The following is a 17,188-nucleotide window of genomic DNA, read 5'->3' on the forward strand; positions in this document are numbered from 1 at the left end:
AGCGTGAGCCCCGCAAGCCTGTGTCTGTCAACCTGGGCTCAGAGTCTCATTGCTGTTGGCTGTGTAAACATACTTCTAGAATTACATTGAAATCACTGGGGCTCCATGAGGGTGAGCATAGCTGTCTGCTCATAACATCAGAGCGAAACACAGGAGGATTGGGCCTTACCTCAGTGCATATAGTCTCAAAGCCATGATAGGGCCTGATTCTGCTCCCATTGACGTCAGTGACAAAACAGATGTAACACTGTCTGAATTAACTGCCCCCGTTTCTTTAATTTTTGAAATCCACGAGGGCTCTACTTTTTTTTACATACTGAACTAGTGGTGCACAATACTGTGTGAAGCTTATTTTAAACACACGTTGAACATAAAAAAAACCCAAAACCCACAATGGATTTGGGTTGTGTAAAGAAGGGTCTCCAAGGCAGATACCTTTGATGCTGATTTTCAACCAGGCGTATGTTTAAATGGCCCTGGTTAAACCTGTAACTCTGGGGATTGTAAATTGCTATAGTGAAAGAGTGTTTGTTGTATTGACTGTCAAATTGGTCTTTATGGACCACATCTTACCATCAGCCCTTGAGCCGAGTATCCCGCTGAACTTACTGAGGTAGTCTGCTTAAACACATGGCATGCTGTGGCCCCGTGTTTGAAATTTCAGGCCACATTCTGCTTTTGAACACTCAAATGAGGTTCCCATTGAAGTCAGTAGAAGCTGCATATGTGTGGAACATAGATATGTAATCTTTTTATGTAGATCTTTTCATCCATAGATCTCAAAGCCCTTTAACAAAGAAGGCAAGTCTCATTATTCCCATTTTGTAGGTGAGGAAACTGAGGCACAGGGAAATGACTTGCCCACGATCAGCCAGCAAACCAGTGATGGAGCAAAGAACAGAACCCAGGACTCACGAGTCCCAATCCACTAGGCAAAACTGCATTTCTTCTTGGTTATTGTCTTTATCTTTGAGAACAACATATATGCAAGTGAGGAAATCTTTGCTATGTGGAATGTATAGCATATTGCAATCCATCTCAAAGGAAATCTAACCTCAGTAATTTTTTACTCTGCAATAATTCTCAGTGCCTGAGATGACAAAAACAAGGGTTCAGAGCAACTGTATTACTGTCTCTTTTGAGCTTAAATATATTCTGATTTTTCTCTTTAAAAATTCTCATTGCAACTTTAATGCTCTACTAAACAAAAATAAACCTCTCTTCAGCATCAAGGTTCTGTTGCTGGCCTTATCAGGAAAAAAGATTGCTGCCTCTTTAAGTCACAAGACCTCATGTTTGCTGTGACAACTTTCCAATTGTTAAATAAACTCTGACCATGAGCAACCATCAGACAGATATTACACCGTAGGCTTCAGTGAAAAGAAGCAGCAGACAAGCATTTCAGTGCCCAGAAGCTCTCATTTCTTTTCTTTTTAATTTGACGCATTACTTTTTTACCCCTCCCCCGAAAAATACAATGTGATAATGATACATTTGGATATGTTTAATAGAAATTGCCGTTTTGGACTGGGATTACAGTCTACAAGTGTTGTGCAGAATTTCCCTTGCAGATTTAGTACTGAGAATGTGTCCAGTTCAGAAACCACATCTAATAGAAGCTTGGAATATCTAAACCATATGCAACCAAGCCACTTATAGCTGGTAGTGAGGTGGAGGATTACCTTTCACAATTATAAACATTTTACAATTTAAGTAAATACTGCTGGCGTTACTTAGATGCTTGTGGGAATGAGAGAGAATTGCATTAATCTTTGTAGGAATTTTAGAACAGTAATTTACAATGTGGTACTTCTAATATTAGTGTGGGGGGAAGGATCTGAATTATTATTCCTATTGTATTAGCCACTATAGAAACAAATAATACCAAGAGAGTCCATGTCACAGAAACCACACAATCTAGGGTGACTAGTCTAGACAATATTCTGTCCTGGATATAAACTGTAAATCAATATTTGAAGGTACAAAATTATTTTAAACAAAGCTAGAGTGGAGAGGGAGATCGTCATTTGTTAATTTTAGCTTATTAGTTTCATTGTTATCCCATCTAACTGTGTGGAGCCAGTTGCAAGATTGGGCCTAAGTGAGATCAGAAGCAGGCCTGGGATCTTTTTATTTAATATACAATTTAATATTAATAGAAAAACTGAGCATATTTTTCTACATTAAGGAGGGCATTAGTTTGCATTTCAGCAGTTTCCCATCGTGAAAGAGATTGATGCTCATTTTTTAGGAGTAATTTGCTTCAAAATTAAAAAAGTTTAAGCACGTTAAAGTAATTTTAACTAAACTAGGTTTTTGTACCATCTCAGATCTAATTGAGTAGCTGACAATTACCATTAAAAAAATATTAACTGCAGAGAGCACAACTGTGGTAAATGGAAATTGTCAATTTAAAAATCAATCCTGTCTGATTTGATCAATTATTGTTACAAATAAGACCTAAAATCTTTTTATAACTAGAATAGATCAGAGAAAAAAATTCTCTGTTTTTTTTTTTTTGCTTTAGTTTCCTTTATTTTGTGCACTGGAAAACACTTTGAATAATGGATGTCACTATTTCAGCTTTTTTGTTTGTGTGGGTGTTTCACACAACAGTAAGGGAGAAGAGACATTTAAAAAAAAATAGGAAAATGTGATGGTAAAACACACAGAAATTGGCAGATGATATCAGGGGCAACTGTAGTTCCTGATACTACTACCTACTAACTCTCTCTTGTTGTGTTTAAGTGACTAGATTTCAAATTGGTGTCCCTTTCACTAAAGCAGATGGTAGGCTTAGTAGATCACAGCTGCAGGGCACACAAAATGCACCATAAAGAATCCACATTTACAAGCAATTTTCTAGAATAGAAAATACTAGATTAAATGTTTACTTGATGTAAAATGCAGAGAAGATTTGAACCAGGACCTTTAAAATAATTTATATGTGATGCTTCTGAAAAATGAAACGTGGAAAATAATATGGAAAAGCTTTGGAATAATATTTGAATTAATTACAGTAGTCAATGAGAATGTAATTAATCAATAAGCCCAGAGACACATCATCAGCATGTTGTCTTGCCATGTGAGAGTCTCAAAATGAGAATGAACAAAGGAGGGAGCTGATGGGGGTGAACTGTTGTTGATATGATGTCGAAGAGGAAAAGCAAAGCACACACTGTATCTCTGGGGAGCAAACCATCCCTCAGAATCTGATCCACGGAAGAGCATTAATATTACCCCTGAAGGCAGCTGCTTATTTGTTGGCTGGGAGGCTGGTACCAAATTGTCGCAAGTGGGACAGCAAGTGGAAAAAGCAGTGTTCCCGTGAGGGGAGTAGGAATTAATGGTGTAAAAAAGGGAGAGATGTGGGGGAAAGAGAACAAGAACATTGACTTCAATGGAGCCAAGATTTCACCTGCTGTCTCTATGCTAGCATTTGTTTTAAAATTGCCCACCCTTTACAGAATATAGTGGAGCATTATAGAGTTCTATAGCAGGGCTATCAGATGGGTCAAATGGAGTTGAGGGGTGGGGTACTAGGGACTAGAGCTACTGTAGGGGTACGTGGCCTCTCCATGGATTGCCTAGCCTCCTATGAGTCCCTCAGGGTCCATGGGGACCTGGGTAGGTAGCAGGCTCTAAGGGGAAGCAAACCCCATCTTCCTGGACAGATGCTGTCGGGGAATCTCCAGAAATTTCATTAAGATTTCCATGCAACATTCCTACCCTTCTCCCGCCAGCACACACTCCTGTGGCTTTCCCCACAATATGACCTGTTATTACTGAGACACCTAACAAGTGAGTATGTCAGGCCTGAGTATGTCAGGTATTATTAGTAAACTGGAATTATCAGTGAAGCCTCTTTTGGCACACACTGGGAACCTCTGGGTATTATAGTTACTGCCAAAAATTCAAAGCAAACCTTTTGTTTTTGAAAGTGAGTGCAGCTATCCAATCCAAATGTGGACACTGTCCCCTTCAAATTTTGGCGGCACTAGATTGTGCTGCATTGTAAATGTAAGCTTTGTTACATTCCCATCGCATTGTGCTGTATAATTTGTGTCACATTCCAAACTGATGGATCACGATGGGATGCGCTGTAATGAGATGCAACCCATTCTTGGGTTATTTTTTTCCCCTTTAACAAAGGCATTTCTTTCTTGGATTAGATACAGCACATCTGTTTTGGAACTGAATCTAAAATAACTGCAAATCTGGAAGAGACCGTATCAAATATGAGAAATGGCCAATTTCTTTTTAATATTGAACCATTTTACAACATTAATATTTCCAGAATAGCAGATCTTAACTGCTGAGAGCACAATTTCTATCCTCCTGAGAGGTACCACAGAGAGCAGAATGAAAGCGCAAAGGCATAAAAGGGGAGCCAAAGGCAACAATGGCTCCTAATTGCAGGAATATGCAGACGTGGCCATCAAGGGATGAATGCTCTTAGGGACAGGCATTTCTTGCGGGTGATCTGAGATCAGTGGAGTTAGGACCAGATTTCCCTGTGGATCTCTAGGCTCTTCAGTGTTAGCGATCCATGCTCTCTCCTCTTCCTCTAGAGGGAAGAATCTGATGAGTTTGCTATACACTGAAGTTCTTTGTGTGTTCAGATGACTTTTTTCCCCTTCTGTTGGTTTTTCTATGGGAGGGGAAAACATAGGTACACATATATAGCTAGATGAATGATGAAGACTAGAAATAAAAGCGGGACAGGAATTAGGATGGGAAATAGGATTAACAGGATGAAATTTAGAAAGAGAATTTCCAGTGGGATTAGGTGGTGGCATAGTCTTCCAAGGAAAATTTAGGCAAATCCATTGAAAAGTAGACTAACCAAAGCTCTAGAAAATGGAGTAGGAGGAGCCAAGCCTGCACTGTCAGGGAGATCGGTTAGGTGACCCGATAGAAATTAAAGATGGCCTGTGTTCTTAACTGAACATAGGAAATTGCCTTTCCCATCACCACTGCAAGGGGGAGGGTTCCTGATTTAAAGATCTCAGCCCAGATTCTTTGCTGCATAGAGTTTCTGCTTCATGCAGCAGAGGAAAACCCATCAGGGAGGCTGTTAACATTTCTTAATTATCTGTGCTGGCCATGCCGCTGGCCACGGCGTAGATTAGAGTTGCCTGGGGGCTGCAGCAATTACATCCGCTGATATTGTTCCCAAAGGGACCATCTGCTGGCTGTGGGGATGCTTGGTGCCCATTGGACACCGTTGCACATCCCACTGCACTGATGCCAGGTGGAGTGGTGGTGTATGGGCCAGGTCCATGCCAGGGGAATTCTGATCTGGGCAAAGCTGGCCCCTTTGCACCAGCAGAGTGGTGCAAAGAGGCCAGAATGCGATACAAACCAAGGCCAGATTTTGTATTTCACTAATTCACACTGTTTTGTGTCGCTGTTGAATACAGACAGCCCAGACTATTGTAGTGGAGTTGTGACACAGAGGCCCATTTGTGGTTCAGTGCTGTGTCGGCAGCTCTTGTCAGGCCTGACATACTCACCACACCTAACACACTGTGGTCATAATCTCAATTTATAAGGTGGCATGTAGGATTATTAATATTCTTGCATGATGGATGTATGGGATATGGATATGGATATGTAGCTCCCTGAGTTCTGGACATAGCCTAGAATAATATACTTAAAATGTGTTTGGCAAGCAATGTGTAAGCACAGTCTGCCTTAGATAAAGGTATGTGCATTTGCTTTTCTGACCAGCCTAGTTGTCAGGCAGACAGTGAAGGTCCATTTGCATATAAGTTAAACAAAACTATCAAGCTAACAAGGAGGGGTGGAGACAACATGGTGTCTACAGCCCAGCAGGAGAGACGCTTGGTCTGGGTTTTACTTTTCTAAGGAGGGTCAGGACAAAACTGGGAGGAAAGATCAAACCAGTATCTTAGATGCCTATATACAAATGCGAGAAGTATGGGTAATAAGCAGGAAGAACTGGAAGTGCTAATAAATAAATACAACTATGACATTGTTGGCATCACTGAAACTTGGTGGGATAATACACATGATTGGAATGTTGATGTGGATGGATACAGCTTGCTCAGGAAGGATAGACAGGGGAAAAAGGGAGGAGGTGTTACCTTATATATTAAAAATGTACACACTTGGACTGAGGTAGAGATGGACATAGGAGATGGAAGGGTTGAGAGTCTCTGGGTTAGGCTAAAAGGGGTAAAAAACAAGGGTGATGTCATGCTAGGAGTCTACTACAGGCCACCTAACCAGGTGGAAGAGGTGGATGAGGCTTTTTTTAAACAACTAACAAAATCATCCAAAGCCCAAGATTTGGTGGTGATGGGGGACTTCAACTATCCGGATATATGTTGGGAAAATAACACAGCGGGGCACAGACTATCCAACAAATTCTTGGACTGCATTGCAGACAACTTCTTATTTCAGAAGGTTGAAAAAGCTACTAGGGGGGAAGCTGTTCTAGACTTGATTTTAACAAATAGGGAGGAACTCGTTGAGAATTTGAAAGTAGAAGGCCGCTTGGGTGAAAGTGATCATGAAATCATAGAGTTTGCAATTCTAAGGAAGGGTAGAAGGGAGAACAGCAAAATAGAGACAATGGATTTCAGGAAGGTGGATTTTGGTAAGCTCAGAGAGCTGATAGGTAAGGTCCCATGGGAATCAAGACTGAGGGGAAAAACAACTGAGGAGAGTTGGCAGTTTTTCAAAGGGACACTATTAAGGGCCCAAAAGCAAGCTATTACGCTGGTTAGGAAAGATAGAAAATGTGGCAAAAGACCACCTTGGCTTAACCACGAGATCTTGCATGATCTAAAAAATAAAAAGGAGTCATATAAAAAATGGAAACTAGGACAGATTACAAAGGATGAATATAGGCAAACAACACAGGAATGCAGGGGCAAGATTAGAAAGGCAAAGGCACAAAATGAGCTCAAACTAGCTACGGGAATAAAGGGAAACAAGAAGACTTTTTATCAATACATTAGAAGCAAGAGGAAGACCAAAGACAGAGTAGGCCCACTGCTTAGTGAAGAGGGAGAAACAGTAACAGGAAACTTGGAAATGGCAGAGATGCTTAATGACTTCTTTGTTTCGGTCTTCACCGAGAAGTCTGAAGGAATGCCTAACATAGTGAATGCTAATGGGAAGGGGGTAGGTTTAGCAGATAAAATAAAAAAAGAACAAGTTAAAAATCACTTAGAAAAGTTAGATGCCTGCAAGTCACCAGGGCCTGATGAAATGCATCCTAGAATACTCAAGGAGCTAATAGAAGAGGTATCTGAGCCTCTAGCTATTATCTTTGGAAAATCATGGGAGACGGGAGAGATTCCAGAAGACTGGAAAAGGGCAAATATAGTGCCCATCTATAAAAAGGGAAATAAAAACAACCCAGGAAACTACAGATCAGTTAGTTTAACTTCTGTGCCAGGGAAGATAATGGAGCAAGTAATTAAGGAAATCATCTGCAAACACTTGGAAGGTGGTAAGGTGATAGGGAACAGCCAGCATGGATTTGTAAAGAACAAATCATGTCAAACCAATCTGATAGCTTTCTTCGATAGGATAACGAGTCTTGTGGATAAGGGAGAAGCTGTGGATGTGGTATACCTAGACTTTAGTAAGGCATTTGATACGGTCTCGCATGATATTCTTATCGACAAACTAGGCAAATACAATTTAGATGGGGCTACTATAAGGTGGGTGCATAACTGGCTGGATAACCATACTCAGAGAGTTGTTATTAATGGTTCCCAATCCTGCTGGAAAGGCATAACGAGTGGGGTTCCGCAGGGGTCTGTTTTGGGACCGGCTCTGTTCAATATCTTCATTAACGACTTAGATATTGGCATAGAAAGTACGCTTATTAAGTTTGCGGATGATACCAAACTGGGAGGGATTGCAACTGCTTTGGAGGATAGGGTCATAATTCAAAATGATCTGGACAAATTGGAGAAATGGTCTGAGTTAAACAGGATGAAGTTTAACAAAGACAAATGCAAAGTGCTCCAATTAGGAAGAAAAAATCAGTTTCACACATACAGAATGGGAAGAGACTGTCTAGGAAGGAGTACGGCAGAAAGGGATCTAGGAGTTATAGTGGACCACAAGCTAAATATGAGTCAACAGTGTGATGCTGTTGCAAAAAAAGCAAACGTGATTCTGGGATGTATTAACAGGTGTGTTGTGAGCAAGACACGAGAAGTCATTCTTCCGCTCTACTCTGCTCTGGTTAGGCCTCAGCTGGAGTATTGTGTCCAGTTCTGGGCACTGCATTTCAAGAAAGATGTGGAGAAATTGGAAAGGGTCCAGAGAAGAGCAACAAGAATGATTAAAGGTCTTGAGAACATGACCTATGAAGGAAGGCTGAAAGAATTGGGTTTGTTTAGTTTGGAAAAGAGAAGACTGAGAGGGGACATGGTAGCAGTTTTCAGGTTTCTAAAAGGGTGTCATAAGGAGGAGGGAGAAAACTTGTTCACCTTAGCCTCTGAGGATAGAACAAGAAGCAATGGGCTTAAACTGCAGCAAGGGAGGTTTAGGTTGGACATGAGGAAAAAGTTCCTAACTGTCAGGGTGGTTAAACACTGGAATAAATTGCCTAGGGAGGTTGTGGAATCTCCATCTCTGGAGATATTTAAGAGTAGGTTAGATAAATGTCTATCAGGGATGGTCTAGACAGTATTTGGTCCTGCCATGCGGGCAGGGGACTGGACTCGATGACCTCTCGAGGTCCCTTCCAGTCCTAGAATCTATGAATCTATGAATAAGAATAGATTGCAAAGGTTTACTGGCTGAACCTCCTTGTCATTATAGACCAGTGATAAGCAATTGAATCAACTGTGTGTATACAATATTACTGTATTATAAAAGTGTATCTAGTCAGGTCTTTTCTGCCAATGATATAGTGGTGATTAATATCCTAGTGAAATGTTGCAGTTAACACTATATGAGGAAATATGGGTGCTTAATGATACTATACTTTAAAGTCTGTGACCAAACACCGGGAGAAACAGTTGCATTCCCTACTGTCTGGGAGGGAACCTATCTACCTGTTTCCAACTAAATTAAACAAGGTTTGACCAAAAACAATGGAAGCCCTATTTACATGGAACTAAGGAGGGGGATGGGAAGCCCTCAGGAAGAGAAGAACAGCATGAGGTCATTCTGCGTCTTGGAACAAGGTCATTGAACTTTGGAAGAAATAAGCAAGGACAGAAGCCATCTTTGGCATTCATCGTGAGACACACAAGCAAGGGGTCAGCTCTTGCAAGCCGAGAAAGATGGGTCCATCAATCAGGGGGGTTGAAGTCTCTGGGAATGGAAGATTGATAAGGAAATGACCTTGAACAAAGATTGTAGCTGATTGAGTAAGGTCTTAGCCATTAGAAAGCGCATTTTTGCTTTTTTGTGTGTTTGTAGCCCTTTCTAACTTTATTCCTCCTGCTTGGTGTCACTTAACTCTGTCCTTTTGTTAATAAACTTGTTTTATTTTTACTATAACCCAACTCAGTGCTCTGCTTGAAAGGAAGAGTGTATTTACCCCAGTTAAGTTAGCCTTGTCTACATTAAAGGGGAAAGTGGATCTAAGCTATGCAATTTGAGTTACGTGAATAGCGTAACTCAAATCGACATAGCTTAGATCTACTTACTGCAGGGTCTACACTACGTGACGTCGATGGGAGATGCTTTCCTGTCGACTCCCCTTGCTCTTCTTGATCAGGTGGAGTACAGGAGTTAACGGGACAGCGATCGGCGGTCGATTTAGTGGGTCTTCATTAGACCTATTAAATCGACTGCTGATGCATCAATTACCACACTGTCAATCCTCTAGTAAGTGTAGACAAGCCCTTAATAAGCTGTAATATGCTTTTGGCTCTTTAAAGGAGCAAATGAACCTTAATATCTCTCTAAATGGTCCAGGAGGTGGCTGGACTTTGCAGAGCATGTGGCTTTGGGAAAATTCAGGGTTAGGGTTGTGTTGAGGTCACCCTCAAAGTGCTAACCAAAGTTGGTAGAAAACAGTGAATGTGACTGGTGTATTGCTGGCAGGCTGCTGAGTTCAGAGTTGCTGGACTAAGGCTGCAGTTATACACAACCACTCAGGGCATGCTAGTCGCTGACTGTGAACATCCCAGGCAGGGAGTTACAGTAACAAAGCTTTTAATGCACATAAGGTTTACAGGGTAAGAGGTGATACAGCTCCTCATCCCAGATTGCACCCCAGGATGTGATAGTAGTGTTACAGGTGTGGGTGATGGCTTATGGACAGAGAGGGTTTATAATAAAATAAAATATAATCTAAATGAGACAGCCTATTCATGCACCTCAATTGAATTGCGGTTCATAATAGTACAATGACAATAATCCCCAACGATTCTGGAACTTTAACTGCTGCATTCTCCTACCTGTCGGTGCTACCTATTTGAAACAAAAAGCTCTCCTTACAGGGACAAATGCCCTGGCTTACATGGAGAGCAAATGACCTTGCGCCAGTTCGATAAAGGACTGCAATCTATATTCTTAGGAGCTCAACCTTGTTCACACGGCATTGAAGTGAAATCCAAAGCATATGCACTGTGTGCAGCTGCTGTGCAGAGTGATTTACCTCTCTTCTGGCTTAGCTCCTGTTTAGTGATCAGAGCTGAAGCTTCAGCTGAATCAAAGCCATCCAACAGTGTTGTTACTCTGCATCTGCTGTTGTGACCAAGGCTGAGAGAATCTCTCTAGGTCAAATCCCCACTAGCTGCCTCGTGCCTGTGTTTGGGTTCTGCATAGCAACTGGGGAGGTGAAATCCATTCTGACAACCAGGCAGGAGAGTGAAGGGCTGTTTTGTGGTCCCTGCTACTCCATCCTGGATCACATTCTAAGGTGACTCTGTCCCCATTCATTGGATAGGGAGCCAGCACACATAACTCAGCTTTGTGGATCACAGTGTTGTTCCTGTGACTTTCTAGGCACCTAAAAGTGGGGAACGGTGACACTCAAACTTTGAATCATTGAATCATAGAAGATTAGGGTTGGAAGAGACCTCAGGAGGTCATCTAGTCCAACCCCCTGCTCAAAGCAGGACGAACCCCAACTAAATCATCCCAGCCAGGGCTTTGTCAAGCCGGGCCTTAAAAACTTCTAAGGATGGAGATGCCACCACCTCCTTAGGTAACCCATTCCAGTGCTTCACCACCCTCCTAGTGAAATAGTGTTTCCTAATATCCAACCTACACTCCTCCTCCCGCCCCCCACTGCAACTTGAGACCATTACTTCTTGTTCTGTTATCTGCCACCACTGAGAACAGCCTAGTTCCATCCTCTTTGGAACCCCCTTCAGGTAGTTGAAGGCTGCTGTCAAATCCCCAATTACTACTCTTTTCTGCAGACTAAATAAGCCCAGTTCCCTCAGCCTCTCCTCATAAGTCATGTGCTTCCAGCCCACTAATCATTTTCGTTGACCTCCGCTGGACTCTCTCCAATTTGTTCACATCCTTTCTGTAGTGGGGGGCCCAAAACTGGACACAATACTCCAGATATGGCCTCACCAGTGCCGAATAGAAGGGAATAATCACTTCCCTCGATCTGCTGGCAATGATCCTACTAATAGCCCAAGGGCACACTGCTGACTCATATCCAGCTTCTCATCCACTGTAATCCCCAGGTCCTTTTCTGCAGAACTGCTGCTTAGCCAGTCGGTCCCCAACCTGTAGCAGTGCATGGGATTCTTCCATCCTAAGTGCAGGACTCTGCAGTTGTCCTTGTTGAACCTCATCAGATTTCTTTTGACCCAATCCTCCAATTTGTCTAGGTCACTCTGGACCCTATCCCTACCCTCCAGCATATCTACCTCACCCCCCAGCTTAGTGTCATCCGCAAACTTAATGAAGATATTGAACAAAACCAGCCGCAGGACTGACCCCTCGGGAACTCCACTTGATGCCAGCTGCCAACTAGACATTGACCCATTGATCACTACCCGTTGAGCCTGACAATCTAGCCAGCTTTCTATCCACCTTATAGTCCATTCATTTAATCCATATTTATTTAATTTGCTGGCAAGAATACTGTGGGAGATGGTATCAAAAGCTTTCCTAAAGTCAAGGTATATCACGTCCTCCGCTTTCCCCATATCCACAGAGCCAGTTATGTCATCATAGAAGGCAATCAGGTTGGTCAGGCATGACTTGCCCTTGGTGAATCCATGTTGACTGTTCCTGATCACCTTCCTCTCTTCCAAGTGCTTCAAAATTGATTCCTTTAGGATTTGCTCCATGATTTTTCCAGGGACTGAGGTGAGGCTGACCGGTCTGTAGTTCCCTGGATTCTCCTTCTTCCCTTTTTAAAATATGGGCACTATATTTGCCTTTTTCCAATCACATCAGCCAACTCCCTAAGCACCCTCGGATGCACTGCATCCGGCCCCATGGACTTGTGTATGTCCAGCTTTTCTAAATAGTCCTTAAACTGTTCTTTTGCCACAGAGGGCTGCTCACCTCCTCCCCATACTGTGCTGTCCAGTGCAGCAGTCTGGGAGCTGACCTTATCTGTGAAGACCGAGGCAAAAAAAGCATTGAGTACTTCAGCTTTTTCCACATCATGTGTCACTAAGTTGCCTCCCCATTCAGTAAGGGTCCCACACTTTCCCTGATCTTCTTGTTGCTAACATACCTGTAGAAACCCTTCTTGTTACCCTTCACATCCCTTGCTAGCTGTAACTTCAATTGTGCTTTGGTCTTTCTGATTACACCCCTTCATGCTCAAGCAATATTTTTATACTCCTCACTAGTCATTTGTCCAAGTTTCCACTTCTTGTAAGCTTCCTTTTTGTGTTTAAGCTCCCCGAAGATTTCTCTGTTAAGCCAAGCTGGTCGTCTGCCATATTTGCTATTCTTTCTGCACATCGGGATGGTTTGTTCCTGTGACCTCAATAAGGCTTCTTTAAAATACAGCCAGTCTTCTGGACTCCTTTCCCCCTCATATTAGCCTCCCAGGTGGTTTTGCCCATCAGTTCCCTGAGGGAGTCAAAGTCTGCTTTTCTGAAGTCACAGGGGTTTTGTGAGGATAAATACATTTAAAGATTAGAATGTGCTCATATACTAGGGTAATGGGGACCGTACCATAGATAGTAATAATAAGTGCTGACAGTATGCTTGATTGTTCAGCCAACAGGTGGTCTGATCACTATAGACAACCTTATGAGAGATACAACTGCAGAAAAGTTCACCTGACACTTGAAGACTTAGAATCAAAATACAAGTGGGAGGCTAGTCAGTCTCTATACCATTTAGTCTCTAACCTCTCTGCTGCAGCTGTCAGCTAGTGCTAATTGTGGTGATGGGTTTTGTGACAGGAACTCTTGTCTAGGATACGCGGGGACCACCATGCAGTCTACAGATAGTAACAAAATCGATTGGTGTAAGACCAGGCTAGATTTGAGCTAACAAAAGAGATTCACATTAACGTATGTCTCAGTATTGGTGGCATATTCCAAAAGGGCACACAGGTTACTTTTTCAACAATCAAGGGCAAGACTCTTGTGCCCTTTAAACAACTATTTTCATGTGTCCTGACTTTTTGCCCTTTTTTTGATGATAGGTCATTGTATACAGCTTCCTCACCATGTTGGGCCTTTGCAAAGCAGACAGCTTCTATGAAAGAGAGAGAGAGAGAGAATGAATGTCTAAAGCAGATTCACAGCAATATCGAGGGGACTTCGGCATCAATCTGCCTCCTGGAGGATAATCTGTCAGCCTGCATTTGTGTTTGTGATCATCATAACTATTTGCCATTGATCTGATGGGACATCTCTTTCTCTCTTCTTTTTATTTCTGTAGAATAAAGTCATGGGTGGATAAAATGCAAGTCGATCTTGTAACGTTGGCAAGAAGCGCAAGTGGGGTGGACGAGCTTGCCAAGGTGAGTCTAAATGGGTAGAGCCTCTGTGACAACTAGAACAGTCAAAAATGGATGGTGCTCGTCATATAGGGGAAACAACGAATTCATCCCATCCTCACAATGATTTCTTTTGGAATGAAAGCCTATAGTATCCCTTTTCTCTACTGTTTACTTAGAAGGAAATGAATAATGGAGACATCCATTAATTCACTCTCTTTATATTGAAGCTAATATTTAATCAGCTTTGCAGTACCAGGCATAAGGTTTATGATTGTTACAACACCCACACACAATAGCACAGCTCCTTTTACATTGTATATTTGTCCAATATGGTATCCAGGAAGCAACTCTTCAAGGAAAGTTCATGGAAAGCTCTCTTTTGAAAGAGAAGACCAGTTTTCTGACATATAAATTCTCTGAATTGAAGAAGTCTTTGTAGCCTAGATTTCTGTGGAGGAGAATGATAATTATCTAATGTTCTTTAGCTATACTACTTTAATCCAGAGTATATTTTACAGAAGGAACAAATTATTATGAAAGAACTCAAATGTGAAGTTGTGGAACTATTAACTAAGGTTTGTAACCTGTCCTTTAAATCGGCTTCTGTACCCAATGACTGGAAGTTAGCTAATGTAACGCCAATATTTAAAAAGGGCTCTAGAGGTGATCCCGGCAATTACAGACCGGTAAATCTAACGTCGGTACCGGGCAAATTAGTCGAAACAATAGTTAAGAATAAAATTGTCAGACACATAGAAAAACATAAACTGTTGAGCAATAGTCAACATGGTTTCTGTAAAGGGAAATCATGTCTTACTAATCTATTAGAGTTCTTTGAAGGGGTCAACAAACATGTGGACAAGGGGGATCCAGTGGACATAGTGTACTTAGATTTCCAGAAAGCCTTTGACAAGGTCCCTCACCAAAGGCTCTTAAGTAAAGTAAGTTGTCATGGGATAAAAGGGAAGGTCCTTTCATGGATTGAGAACTGGTTAAAAGACCGGGAACAAAGGGTAGGAATTAATGGTAAATTCTCAGAATGGAGAGGGGTAACTAGTGGTGTTCCCCAAGGGTCAGTCCTCGGACCAATCCTATTCAACTTATTTATAAATGATCTGGAGAAAGGGGTAAACAGTGAGGTGGCAAAGTTTGCAGATGATACTAAACTGCTCAAGATAGTTAAGACCAAAGCAGACTGTGATGAACTTCAAAAAGATCTCACAAAACTAAGTGATTGGGCAACAAAATGGCAAATGAAATTTAATGTGGATAAATGTAAAGTAATGCACATTGGAAAAAATAACCCCAACTATACATACAATATGATGGGGGCTAATTTAGCTACAACAAGTCAGGAAAAAGATCTTGGAGTCATTGTGGATAGTTCTCTGAAGATGTCCGCGCAGTGTGCAGAGGTGGTCAAAAAAGCAAACAGAATGTTAGGGATCATTAAAAAGGGGATAGAGAATAAGACTGAGAATATATTATTGCCCTTATATAAATCGATGGTACGCCCACATCTCGAATACTGCGTACAGATGTGGTCTCCTCATCTAAAAAAAGATATACTGGCACTAGAAAAGGTTCAGAAAAGGGCAACTAAAATGATTAGGGGTTTGGAACAGGTCCCATATGAGGCGAGATTAAAGAGGCTAGGACTTTTCAGCTTGGAAAAGAGGAGACTAAGGGGGGATATGATAGAGGTATATAAAATCATGAGTGATGTGGAGAAAGTCGATAAGGAAAAGTTATTTACTTACTCCCATAATACAAGAACTAGGGGTCACAAATGAAATTAATAGGCAGCAGATTTAAAACAAATACAAGGAAGTTCTTCTTCACGCAGCGCACAGTCAACTTGTGGAACTCCTTACCTGTTGAGGTTGTGAAGGCTAGGACTATAACAGCATTTAAAAGAGAACTGGATAAATTCATGATGGTTAAGTCCATTAATGGCTATTAGCCAGGATGGGTAAGGAATGGTGTCCCTAGCCTCTGTTTGTCAGAGGATGGAGATGGATGGCAGGAGAGAGATCACTTGATCATTGCCTGTTGGTCCACTCCCTCTGGGGCACCTGGCATTGGCCACTGTCGGTAGACAAGATACTGGGCTAGATGGACCTTTGGTCTGACCCGGTACAGCCGTTCTTATGATGTTCTTCTTATTTTTATTATGGAGAAGAGGTATCCATGTTACTGTACATGCTATCGCACACACAAAAATAAGTTAAAATAACATTATTAAGGTTGCGAAGTCAAGCACTCAAAAATTAGGAAATGCCAGAATTAAGGTTTCCTGTGCAACCTTAATTCAGCCCCCTTGTGCATATGAACTGTGATACAGTCTTTAATTTCTTGGTTACACACTATTTTTTCCATTGGACCTCTGCCCCAGTTGGTTCACAGAATAGACATGCTCTGAATATGAATCAAGGTTATGCAGGGAAGGGGACAGTTGTTTGAAGGTCCCTGCATCATTTGTAGCAGAATTTGGAAGGTGTATAGTGCATGAGACAGGAGAATGCAGGAAGAGAAAGGATGGTCTCATGGTTAAAGCAGTTGAATACTATCCCGGGGAATTAAATTCTGTCCCTGTCTTTGCCATAGAGTTCTTATGTGACGTTGGGCAAGTCACTTATACCAAATTTAGTGTGTTCTGTATTTTCTGGGTACCTGAGTTGAGACTCTGGGATCTAATTTGCAGGAGTGCTGAACACTCTCAGCTATGACTGAAGTCAATGGGACATGTGCTTTGATCATATAAAATGCCATATAATGGTAAGAGCTCTAAAAAAGGAGTTCTTAGGCCGCTGAAATTTGGAACCTAAAATTAGTGAACACTTTTGACCTTAATCTTCCTGGGCCTCATTGCCCCATCTATAAAATAGGGATAATGCCCCCAACTCATCTCACAAGCGTAGTGTGAAAATGATTTCATTAATATTTGTGAAGCACTCAGATGCTATAGTGACCAGCACCATAGAAAATTCATAAGGAAACTAATAACTCAGTTATCAGAGGAGGATTTAGATGGTTTTGCAGTAAAGAAGGCACACACTGAACAATGAGGTGAAAAAAATCTCCTCATTAAGTGAACACTGTCCATTCTGTGCACTGACTGAGGCAAGGGTCCTATGGAAAAATAGTGTGTGAGAGTTAGAGGCTGTATCCTAATGCCCCCAGCAGCCGAATTAAGGTTGCACAGGCATCCTTAATTTGGAATTCCTAATTTTTTAGTGCTTAACTTTGCAGCCTTAATAATATTATTTTAATCTTGTTTTCATGTGTAATTTCCTAGGTTTT

General features: G+C 41.6%; 1 protein-coding gene across 4 annotated transcripts in view; it reads left to right on the forward strand.

Moving 5' to 3' along the window:
• The window catches only part of CACNA2D1 (calcium voltage-gated channel auxiliary subunit alpha2delta 1), a 677,013-nt gene that overhangs the window by 74,692 nt on the left and 585,133 nt on the right, over positions 1–17,188 (forward strand). For all 4 annotated transcript variants that reach the window (XM_065420204.1, XM_065420229.1, XM_065420221.1 and 1 more), the window contains exon 2: positions 13,825–13,906. In XM_065420204.1, the coding sequence (XP_065276276.1) occupies positions 13,825–13,906 (82 nt within the window). The remainder of the gene's footprint in view (positions 1–13,824; positions 13,907–17,188) is intronic.

The sequence above is a fragment of the Emys orbicularis genome, chromosome 1 (genome assembly GCF_028017835.1).
Source record: "Emys orbicularis isolate rEmyOrb1 chromosome 1, rEmyOrb1.hap1, whole genome shotgun sequence".
Classification (NCBI taxonomy): Eukaryota; Metazoa; Chordata; order Testudines; family Emydidae; genus Emys; species Emys orbicularis.